The sequence below is a fragment of the Pristiophorus japonicus genome, chromosome 3, assembly GCF_044704955.1.
Source record: "Pristiophorus japonicus isolate sPriJap1 chromosome 3, sPriJap1.hap1, whole genome shotgun sequence".
Taxonomy (NCBI): Eukaryota; Metazoa; Chordata; class Chondrichthyes; family Pristiophoridae; genus Pristiophorus; species Pristiophorus japonicus.
The window spans coordinates 227,498,920-227,511,202 of record NC_091979.1 but is presented as its reverse complement, the minus strand read 5'-3'; the positions used below and the strand labels follow the sequence as shown (position 1 = coordinate 227,511,202).

Genomic DNA, 12,283 nt, shown 5'->3' with positions numbered 1-12,283 from the left:
CTGTTCTGTGGTACCTTGTAAATCTTTAGCTGCCTGTGATTGTTTCATTCAATATAATTTCTGGCTAAATATAGATTTTATATGGGTCCAACTGGTCCCTCAGGGTCTTCAGTCAAAACAATCCTGTTTCAGAGGAAGTGTAGCATAATGGAGCTGCATGTCAGTGTGAACATTATTGAATGGACAGAGAGCAGAGCAAGGCAATGGCAGCCTCAACACACTGTTGATGACCGCACCTAGGATTAAACCGACCCACACGCTAAAACCCCCGCTCTCACATTGTCACTGATAAGTTGCTCTTCATTTTTCTTTGGTTTGCTTTCCCACCCACATCACCCATCCGGTCACCTCCCTGACCAAGGCCGTCAATTACTGACAGTTTGGTGCTGTGGACCCTCATTCACTATAAACCACCAGTGTTGCCTCAACACATTCCACGCAGCACCCTCCCAATCGGCAGATTGCCAGCACGGTGGTTCGGCTCAATTCAAACCAGTTCCAGAGCTTTAACCCAATACAGAACGTCCCTAATGCTTGATGGGACAGTGTAGAGGGAGCTTTACTCTCTATCTAACCCCATGCTGTACCTGCCCTGGGAGTGTTTGATGGGACAGTATAGAGGGAGCTTTACTCTGTATCTAACCCGTGCTGTACCTGCCCTGGGAGTGTTTGATGGGACAGTGTAGAGAGAGCTTTACTCTGTATCTAACTCTATGCTGTACCTGCCCTAGGAGTGTGTGATGGGACAGTGTAGAGGGAGCTTTACGTGCCCTGGGAGTGTTTGATGGAGGATTTGATTGCAGGAATAATATTGTGAAGAACTGGACCATTATTGACGACTTGGATTGTAGCAGAATCAAGGCTTTTCCTTCAAAATAAAAATACTTTCATATTTTGTATAGTATAGAAAACAATTTCATTTGAATTTTATTAATCAGCAAAGAATTTTACAAACTGGTGAAAAATATCTATAAAGTCACCTGAACAGTTTAAAAAATGAGCAAAGTTCTCTGTACAAAGGCAAAAGTTCTGAGTGTCGGCATCAGCTCTGGTCATGGCAAACAGCTGGTGTCAGAGCAATCTCACCCGGATGTAGTGTCACAGCGGTCAGTACCAGGATGTGATGTCACAACGGTCAGTACCAGGATGTGATGTCACAGCGGTCAGCACCCAGAAGTGATGTCACAGCAACCAGTACCAGGATGTGATGTCACAGCAGCCAGTACCAGGATGTGATGTCACAGTCATTTCAAACCACAGTTGGTCAAGGTCAGCACTCCGAGGTGACATCACTGGCTCTACGTCACTAGTGGTCAGTTCCAGGGTGTAATGTCACAGCTCATTCCGTTGGACAGTGATATGGGGTACAGTTAAAGCTCTCCGTGTTGGTGCCACACAGATATTTGAAGTTACCTACAGTATAATGCAAGCTCGACAGGATGCGAGGCTATAGCCGTATAAATAACTAGAGCAGGAAGAGGCAGTGAGGTGCAGAGGATGAGGTCAGGGTAACTGACAGGATGTAATGTTGTGCAATGTAGCACTAGTAATCCATGAGTGGCCATTCTTTTCCCAACAGGCCATGCAGCCTCGGATTCCAGCCTCACATGGAGCTACTAGTGCAGTTTCCAATCAGAGTACAGGAAACATGGTCCTTTACATCTTGTTTGACATGAAATGAAGTCACAAGGAATCCCAATAACATTGCTGTTTGAAAATGGGAGGGCTTCCAGCATCATTTCTGGGATCGCACGAGTCCATAGTGCAGAATAAGTAGACCATCCTGAAACGCAGTAAAGAGAAATGTCATTTATCAAAACATGCACTCTCAATCCCCTCCTCCCCCGCCCCTCTCAACATCCATGAGCAACAATGGAAATAGTCCTAGAATAGGGAGGATTGGGAAATCAATGGTTGGCTAAAGGAGTGATGTCAGGGTTGTGAATCTTTGGAATTCTCTACCCCACAGGGCTGTGGAAGCTCAGTCGTTGAGTATATTCAAGACAGGAGATCGATAGATTTTTGGATATTAAGGGAATCAAGGGATATAGGGATAATGCAGGCAAGTGGAGTTGAGGTAGAAGATCAGCCATGATCTCATTGAATGGCAGAGCAGGCTCGACGGGCCGAATGGCCGACTTCTGCTTCTAATTCTTATGTTCTTATGTCAGGATGAGGGATTTCACTCTGTTGGGCATTAGCAGCAGTTCTGGCACAGCTGGAAGCTATTCTGCAAGGGTAGGACAGATCTGAACAGGGAGGATGCTGATGTACTGGCAAACGATGAATCAGGGAAGGGATGAGGTATTTAAACTAGGAATGGGGGTCCGGGAAAATAAAACCAACCAGGATCAGCCAGTAGAGACAAGAGTAATAGATGGGGATAATATTCTTGCAGAAAACAATTTAGCATGAAGGACATGAAGTAGAGGAATAAGAGCAAATGGATTATACAGAGTGAATAGATTGAAGTAAAGGTTGGGGAAAACTTAGAAAAAAATAATGGTAAAGGGATAGTGAGTGGTTTAAAAAAAGCCAAAAAAGATTTAAATGCACCCATTGCAATGCAGCATTTGGGAAATAAATTGGGGGCGGGGGGGGGAAAGGTGAAAACATTTACTTTACAGCAAGTGCTGGACTTAAAGACAGAGCTGCTCAAAGATAAAAAGGGCCATTAGTCAGGGATTATTACTGGTTTATGATCAGTATTACAGATTGACAAATTATGGGATGGAAATAGAAGAGGAAATTTGCTGTCAGATTAGAGATGGGCAGAAATAACAAACATTAATTTTAATGATGCCCCGATCGATTCGGACAGAGAGGGATCAATGAAGAAAGGGGAATGGGCCTCCTGCAATGTTACAGGATTCGCTCCTCGAGCAGCCAGTGAGCTGACCTGCAGGGGGGAGGTGTTGCTGGATCTGGTTCTCAGTAATGAAATAGATCAGGTCGATGGGCTCAATGGGTGAGCACCTGGGGAGTCGTGACCACAATAGGATAAGGTTTAAGATCAAACTGCAAAGGGAAATTGGCTCCCAGGACCATGGGGCAAGAGTGGGATGTGTTTAAAAGAGAGATTGCAAAGATACAGAGCAAGTATATTCCATGAAAAGGGAAAGCACTGCTATCAGGAAGCCAGGGATAAATAAAGAGGTTAGAAACCAATTAAAATTGAAGGAGAGAATCTATGAGGATTAAAGAACAATAATATAAAAACTAAAGAAGAATTCGAGAAAGTAAGGCAAAAGGTTGAGAGCAGGATAAGGAAAACTAAGAGAGTGTCTGAGGAAAAATTTCAGAAAGTATCAAAGGGAATGGGAAAGTATTTTACAAGTAGATCAGTAAAAAGAGAATTGTTAGAAGTGAGGTGAGTGACCTAAGAGGAGAGGATTGTTAATCTGTAAATGGTGATCAAACAATGGTGGAAGTATTTAATAAATACTTTGGATCAGACTTTGCTGAAGAGGATATCGGAGAGGAGATGATTCCTGATGTGGACGAGTGAGACGAGCGATGGGTAAAAGGATGTTTTTTTCCGGTAAGTTAGTTAGGCTAAAGGAAAATAAAGTGCTCGGGCCTGACAGGAGATGCTGGAAAAAACCGTGGCCTCAATTTGTGCCTGTCCGAACTGTCTCCAGGATGATGCTTGGTGGGAGCTGGGATCAAAGTCAACAGTATGTGGTCGATCCTGCAATCTGAGTTTTCCCATTCGGCTCCAGATAACCCTGCAAGCCAATCTCCCTAGACGGACAAACAGCGTGAAGCACACTGCTGGAAAGCTGTACAATTTCAGCTGGTTAAACTCGTGTTAGTTTTTCACACATTTGGAGATTCCTATACCTTGCACCTTGCCCCTTACCAATCTGAGCCTACCCTGTCTCAAGTGGGCTGTGTTCCTCAGGAGGCAGTCATTCCATCGCAACAGTGGACATCCAGCTGTGTGGGTTTCTCAGTAATCTGGTCGTTTGTGATGGGTTTGTGTGTGTGGCTGATATCGAGCTGACCAGATCAGCACTCGCCACAGGACGCAGTGCAGCTGGGAGTTCCAGCACGACCTCAGATCTCGTGTGCCCAAGCAGTGCTTCTCAAAGTTTTGCAGATCAGTTAGTGACATTAATTCACTGAATCCGAATTCATGAATGAGAAACTTGATGTTACATCGTGATGTTACATCGTAATGTAGCTCGTATTGTAAGCCCCTGGGTCACCACTTTGCCTGCTCCCAAATACAAACTGGGAGCTGGTTACCGAAGGCCTGGAGACAATCACTGAGTTACTGAGCTGGGCAGGGAATGGATTGCAGGGGCACGGAGAGAGGTGCAGAATTTCATCACAGATGCTCCCACTCTGCGACGCAACTTCACCAGAAGTGCAGTGGAAATCCTGATTTAGGTGTAAATGGGCATACCGCCACACTTCTGGTCTCAACCCTAAGGGAATTCCTGGCCAGAGGCTCGGAGGGGAAAACAGAGAGAGAGAGGGTGGGGGTGGGGAAGAAAGAGAGAGAGAGAGAGAGAGAGAGAGAGAGAGAGAGAGAGAGAGAGAGAGAGAGAGAGAGCGGGGGAGTGAATGAGATGGAGGCAGAGATTCAGCAGAGGTGGCAAGAGAGAAAAATAAGGCAAAGCTTGCCATTGCCTGCGAGCTGTCTGGTTTGACGGCCTTTATGTATGTGAGAAGCGGTGATTGAGGCATGACCTTCACGAGGTGTTCAACGTAGGCACTGGGTGACTCAGCTGCTATTCCCTGTCTGTTTTTTCTCCAGAGTACAATTTTTCCCCAGAAGAAATTTTACCTTCAAACAAAACAAATCCTTAGACGGAAAACAGAACAACATATTGAATCATGTAATTGTTCGCAGACACACCGGCTCGATCAATATGCTGCCTGTGCACATGGGAATGATAAAAATAGTGTGGAATCAGACAATGGTGATGGCTGTGCAGTCACTGACTACAGTGATAACCACCAGTAACCTGCACGGTTTATGCAGGGCACCGAGTAAGGGCCAGCGGACAAGATATAGGCAGTGTGCAGCATGGGTGAGAGATTTTCACAAGATTAGATGCAGTTTCCCATTTCCTTGCATCTGAAGACCTAGGACTCGCTTTGTCCAAGTGGCCTAAATCAAACCTACCCCAGGACAGGCACCTTTAGTACAGATATAAACAGGACAAACTTTGTTTACATCACTTGCAAAAGCCAGTAAGATTTCCTTGGTAGTTGAATAGTTCCACTGCTACACCACATGCACTCTCTGACATCAGGGTAGCTACACACGCAATGTACACCTTCCACCTTTGCCTTATGAGAATATTAGGAAAGGTTTCCAGTCCAGCTGGAAGCTGCGAACAGCAGCAGCTGACAGTGAAGCACTCTGAGAGCAGGCGGCTCTTATTTCAGACTGCCGGCTGTGCCCAATCTTAGCCTTGGACTCCTCCACAGTCGAATATCTTGTTCACTTTTCAACCCGCTCATAAGGCAAACCTACATTGTGTACCGGCCCATTCACATCGACCCAGGGGGTGATGGATGAGCAGGACTCGGTGTGAGTTAGGACATGGACAGCAGAGCTTTGCATGAGTTGAAGTTTATGGCAGGTCGAAGGTGGGTGGCTGGCCAGGAGAACACTGGAATAGTCGAATCTGGAGGTGACAAAAACACGGATGAGGGTTTCCACAGCAGATGAGCTGAGGCAGGGTGGTGACAAGTTGCAGAGTTGGAAATCGGTGGTCTTTGATACGGAGAGAATATGGCGTCGCAAGCTCAGCTCAGGGTCAGACAGGGTGCCGAAGTTGTTAACAGTCTGATTTAGCTTGCCAGGGATGATATCGATGGAAAGGAAACAGAGTTTGTCATGGAGGTTGAAGACGATGGCTTCGGTCTTCCCAATGTTTCCCTGGAGGAAATAGCTTCTCATTCAGGACTGGATGTCCGATGAAGAGTCTGACAACACCTCAATTTTCTTACACCCGTCACGGCTCATTTGAGCAGAATACTTTCAGCACATTCTAACGTGGAAGATTAAATATTGATGAAAATGGCTGTCTTTGTAACTTCACATAAATCCACAAGCCATGAAGCAGTCTGTCGTATCTCAGACTAATCTTTTCCTGTCTCCAGGGCTGGTGCGATTTATGAAAGGTTCAATTCTCATTTCTGTACAGCCAGTATAATCTCACCATTTGAACACTACATATAAAGCTGTTATAAAATCCGACACTGAATATTCACTATAACAGAAAATCCTCTCTTCTGGAACCTGTGCGAGTGTGTACATGAATAAACAAGTGCGTAAATGTGTATGAGAGGATTAGTGTGTAAATATGCATGGCAGAGGTTGAGTGAACGCAAGTGTAAGAGAAAGTGACTGGCACAAGCATCTGGGGGCAGTTGAGAGCGTAAAGTCAGTTTCATTAGCAGTGATACGGAATAGTACATTGAGAAACAACATCCATTTATATAGAGCCCTTAACATCGAATAACATCCCAAGGAGCATCACAGGGGGAAAATCAAAAGAAATGGATGCCTAGCGAAGGATGGGAATATTAGGAAGGATGATCAGAAGCTTAGTCAAAGAGGTGGCTTTTAAGGAGAATCTTTAAGGAGAAGGGAAGAGGGAGATGGAGAAGCAGAGAGGTTTAGGGAGCGAATTCCAGAGATCAGGCCGAGGCAGCAGAAGTCACGGCCACCAATGATGGGGCAAAGGATTTCGGGATGCACAAGAGGCCAGAATTGGAGGAACACAGAGATCTTGGAGAGTTGTTGGGCTGGAGAAGGTTACAAAGATAGGAATGGGTGAAGCCCTGGAGGGATATAACATGAGGCTGAGAATTGAAAATTTGAGGCATTTGGGGGACCCGGAGCCAACGTAGGTCAACAAGCAGAGGAATTCGGTGCGAGATAAGATACGGGCAACAGAGTTTTGGATGAGTTGAAAGTTATGGAGGATGGGAGACATGACAGTGTTGGAATAATCGAGTGTGGAGGTGACAATGGATGAAGCAGATGGGTGGAGGTAGGGTTCCAGATGGATATTATTAGAGTTAAAAGGAAGGTGGCCTTTGTGATGGAGGATAAGGGATCGGAAACTCAGCTCGGGGGCAGGGGTCGAGGCAGAGCTGGTGACAATAGTTAAGCTCCACAATAAACGGAGATAAATACTGAGCAGCACTTGAGCAGTTATGTGCCCAGAGAATATTCTTCCTCTTGTCTCATGCTGGTTCATCAGAGGTGAGGAAATGGATAAATGAAAATTGAGATGCAGCATTGGATAATAGTGGGTAGGGTGAGGTTGGCCACTGGAGTGGGCAGATGACATATCGCACATTGATGGATTTATTATGTGCCTGCAGTCAGCAGCCTGGCAGACATGATGTTACTGGTAGGCACCTGAAGAATCCAGACACAAAAAGCGAGGGCAGTGGTGCCCTTCACTGCCACTGGCAGTGGTGGGCCGATACTGGAGCACGGCTCGCAGTCTATGGCACAGGAGCGCAAATCAGACAAAATTTGGACCGAGCCACATAAGGAGATATTAGGAGCTCAAAAGCTTAGTCAAAGAGTAGGTTTAAGGAGCGTCTTAAAGGAGGAGAGGTGGAGTAGTTTCGGGAGGGAATTCCAGAGTTTAGGGCCCAGGCAGCTGAAGGCACGGCCACCAATGGTGGAGCGATTAAAATCGAGGATGGACAAGAGGCCAGAATTGGAGGTGTGCAGAGATCTCGGGGTGTTGTGGGGCTGGAGGAGATTACAGAGATAGGGAGGAGCGAGGCCATGGAGGGATTTGAACACAAGGATGAGAATTTTGAAATCGAGACATTGCCAGACCAGGAGCCATTGTAGGTCAGCCAGCGTGGGGGGTGGGAGGGATGAGCAGGACTTAGTGCGAGTTAGGACACGGGCAGCAGGGTGCACTTGCAGCGTAACCCATGGAGGTTACTACGATCAGGTATTTATTTTGTTTGTTATTAGACAGCTTCCCATTGGCTGTGGGGGGACCGCCTTATGCAAGTTCGAGTGGTCGCCGATATCTGCCTGTAATTCCGGCCCACAGCACGGTAATATCTTTCCAATATAGACAGAAATAATGATTCTGTAACGAAGGATGAGATCCATGACAATTTCCAGCATTTAAGAAGAACATAAGAAATAGGAGCAGGAATAGGCCATTTGACCCCTCGTGCCTGCTCCGCCATTCAATACGATTAGGTGTGCAGATCTGATTATGGACTCTGCTCCACTTCCCTGCCCACTCCCCATAACCCTTTATTCCCTTATTGCTCAAAAATCTATCAATCTCCGCCTTAAATATATTCAATGACTCAGCCTCCACAGCTCTCTGGAGCAGAGAATTCCACAGGTTTACAACTGTTGGAGAGAAGAAATTCCTCCTCGTCTCAGTTTTAAACTGCGGCCCCTTATTCTAAGACTATGTCCCCTAGTTCTAGTTTCCTCTGAGTGGAAATATCCTCTCTGCATCCACTTCGTCGATCCCCCTCATTATCTTATTCGTTCCAATGAGTAGAGGCTCAACTTACTCTACCTTTCTTCATAAGTCAACCCCCTCATCTCTGGAATCAACCTAATGAACCTTCTCTGAACAGCCTCCAATGCAAGTATAAAAAAGGAGGGAGAGAGAAAACGGGTAATTATAGACCGGTTAGCCTGACATCAGGAGTGGGGAAAATGTTGGAATCAATCATTAAGGATGAAATAGCAGGGCATTTGGAAAGCAGTGACAGGATCGGACCAAGTCAGCATGGATTTATGAAAGGGAAATCCTGCTTGACGAATCTTCTAGAATTTTTTGAGGATATAACTAGTAGAGTGGACAAGGGAGAACCAGTGGATGTGATGTATTTGGACTTTCAAAAGGCTTTTGACAAGGTTCCGCACAAGAGATTGGTGTGCAAAATTGGGCGTAATGTACTGACGTGGATAGAGAACTGGTTGGCAGACAGGAAGCAGAAAGTCGGGATAAACGGGTCCTTTTCAGAATGGCAGGCAGTGACTAGTGGAGTGCCGCAGGGCTCAGTGCTGGGACCCCAGCTCTTTACAATATACATTAACGATTTAGATGAAGGAATTAAGTATAATATCTCCAAGGTTGCGGATGACACTAAACTGGGTGGCAGTGTGAGCTGTGAGGAGGACGCTAAGAGGCTGCAGGGTGACTTGGACAGGTTGGGTAAGTGGGCAAATGCATGGCAGATGTAGTATAACGTGGATAAATGTGAGGTTATCCATTTTGGGGGCAAAAACACGAAGGCAGATTATTATCTAAATGGCGGCAGATCAGGAAAAGGGGAGGTGCAACGAGACCTGGGTGTCATGGTTCATCAGTCACTGAAAGTGGGCATGCAGGTACAGCAGGTAATGAAGAAGGCAAATGGTATGTTGGCCTTCATAGCTAGGGGATTTGAGTACAGAAGCAGGGAGGTCTTACAGCAGTTGTACAGGGCCTTAGTGAGGCCTCACTTGGAATATTGTGTTCAGTTTTGGTCTCCTAATCTGAGGAAGGACGTTCTTGCTATCGAGGGAGTGCAGCGAAGGTTCACCAGACTGATTCCAGGGATGGCTGGACTGTCATATGAGGAGAGACTGGATCAACTGGGCCTTTATTCACTGGAGTTTAGAAGGATGAGAGGGGATCTCATAGAAACATATAAGATTCTGACGGGACTGGAGAGGTTAGATGCGGGAAGAATGTTCCCGATGTTGGGGAAGTCCAGAACCAGGGGACATAGTCTTAGGATAAGGGGTAGGCCATTTAGGACTGAGATGAGGAGAAACTTCTTCACTCAGAAGGTTGTTAAACCTATGGAATTCCTTGCTGCAGGGAGTTGTTGATGCCAATTCATTGGATATATTCAAGTGGGAGTTAGATATGGCCCTTACGGCTAAGGGGATCAAGGGGTATGGAGAGAAATCAGAAAAGAGTTACTGAGGGAATGATCAGTCATGATCTTATTGAATGGCGGTGCAGGCTCGAAGGGCCAAGTGGCCTACTCCTGCATCTATTTTCTATGTTTCTATGCTTCCTTAAATACGGAGACCAAAAAAGTGTACGCAGTACTTCAGGTGTGGCCTCACCAATACCTAGTTAATAGTTCTACCGATAATCTTCAATTAATTTACTATATATATATATAAATATACAAATCCCCCCCACATCAGCTTTCATCACAAAAGACCAGAAATTGTACAAAACAAGGGCTCTGCCCACCTTTCCTTTGTCATGCTGCTTTGATAAAGTGAGTTCAGTGCCCTCTAGCCTTGCCGCACGGCTGTAAAAAAAGTTACCTCCAGAGAGCAGCCAGGCTCGCCCCAGTCCCTGAACATGCAGCATTTCACTCACTTTCCATTACAGTCACACTCCAGGGAGACGCTCCCATAGTCAAATTATCTTCGTACCTGTGCGACTGCAGGAACAAAAGGAGCTTTCACGTTACCGCTCGTGTTGAGAAGGGTGGTGGTCTCAAGGACAGACCACTGACTTCCAAGTCCAGTCTCCTTTTAGCATGTTCTACAACAACAACTGGCATTTATATACCGCCTTTAAAGTAGTAAAACATTATAAGGTGCTTCTGAGGATCAGAGGAAGGAACATGGAACAGGAGGAGGTCATTCAGCCAGCCACTTGAGGCTGTTCCACCATTCAATTAGGAGACGGCTGATCTATATCAACTCCATCCACCTGTCTTGAGCGTTAGCAAACAAAATTTGACACTGAGCCATATAAGGATATATTAGTACAGGCGACCAAAAGTTTGGTCAAAGAGCTAGGTTTTAAAGCGTGTTTTGAAGGAGGAGAGAGTGGAGAGGCAGAGGGGTTTAGGGAGGGAATTCCACAGCTTAGGGCCTAGGCAACAGAAGGCACAACTACCAATGGTGGAGTAATTAAAATCAGGGGTACGCAAAAGTCCAGAATTGGAGGAGCGCAGAGATCTTGGAGGGGGTGGGGGGGGTGTTATGGGGCTGGAGGGATTTGAAAACAGGATGAGACTGGGAGCCAATGTAGGGCAATGTTCTAGTTCCCATTGAAGAGGCAACAGAAACAGCCCTGATTTTACTGTGGCTTTCAGCTCCATTCTGGGGTTGCAGATGTTGTGAGAGGCACAGAGCTATACTGTAGCATGCTATCTGTGTTTGGAATACTACACTCCCCCACCAACAGCACACCATCAATACACCAACAGGAGAGGTAAAGAGGAGCATTTAAACAGACAAACTTAACCTGTTGTGGGAGGGACAGCAATCCTGGGTCAACAAATGTTGCTGCATGTTCGTGTTTAGAACCTCCTCCATGCCACACCAACAATATAGTCAGAGGAAGGGGACAGAAAATCTGCCTGAAGAAATTCATTGAGATAAAGAATAATGTAATTGAGGGTCATTCATTGCTCACCTGAAAGATTAACCCAACTCTTTGATTTTGTAAAAACTGAAAATGCTGGAAATCAGAAATAAAAACACATGCTAAACTCCACAGGTCCGTCTGTCTTAGAGAGGTCCTGCTCTAATCAAACGCTCCCAATCACTAGCCCTTCTTCTGCCTTTAATATTGACTTTAACTTTGCTCCCATTTTCTCTCAGCAGGAGGTGCTGCTGATGTGGGATGAGATGGGGCGGGGAGGGATGGGCACTGCCATGCTGGCCGATTGTTCCTCCTTGGTGTCGACTTGCTTCCTCCCCCAACACTCTGCAAAGCTGCATAGAATTGCTACTAATTTTTGCTTCCATTTCTACTTGCCACATGCAGAGTCATTCCTCTGCTCCGTCAGTGGGGGGGTTGTGTGTGTGTGTGTGTGTGTGTGTGTGTGTGTGGGGCGGGGGGGGGGGGGGGGGAGGGGGGAGGGGTCAGAGTTGAATCCATTCACCTGCACTATGGGGATGGGGACCAATGATTACAAATACAGAAACGGCCCAAAGTACTGAAGAGCGGGCTTGTAACCCGGACTCAGCGACGAGTCTTTGATGCCCCACCCAATAGTCTTGCCCTGTATCTCTCACATTATACATGAGCGAGCCAAGAATAGTCAGATATCCTCATTTCAACAGCAGCAATATCCAACCAGCTCCTGGCTTTTCACCCAGGTACAGACAGGTAGAGAGCTGGGCTGTTTTCTGTACAAAGTCCTTCCCGTTAGGTCTCCTGTGTTGAAGCTTGGGAGGAGGCACCTTCCTGTGTACGTGCGCACTCGGTCACTGATCTTTGCCCAGGAGAGGCTGAGCGCTTTCCTCGGGGATTAGGAAAAGAATGGGAAATTATCCAAGAACTGG

General features: G+C 46.2%; 1 protein-coding gene across 2 annotated transcripts in view; it reads right to left on the bottom strand.

Annotated features, from left to right (window-relative positions):
- Positions 1 to 917: 917 nt before the first annotated feature.
- The window catches only part of pcgf6 (polycomb group ring finger 6), a 66,393-nt gene continuing 55,027 nt past the window's right edge, over positions 918 to 12,283 (bottom strand). Inside the window, exon 9 of one of the 2 annotated variants that reach the window (XM_070874930.1) lies at positions 918 to 1,783. In XM_070874930.1, coding sequence (XP_070731031.1) covers positions 1,736 to 1,783 — 48 coding nt within the window. In that variant the 3' untranslated portion in view covers positions 918 to 1,735. The remainder of the gene's footprint in view (positions 1,784 to 12,283) is intronic. The other variant, XM_070874929.1, reaches the window with a different exon arrangement.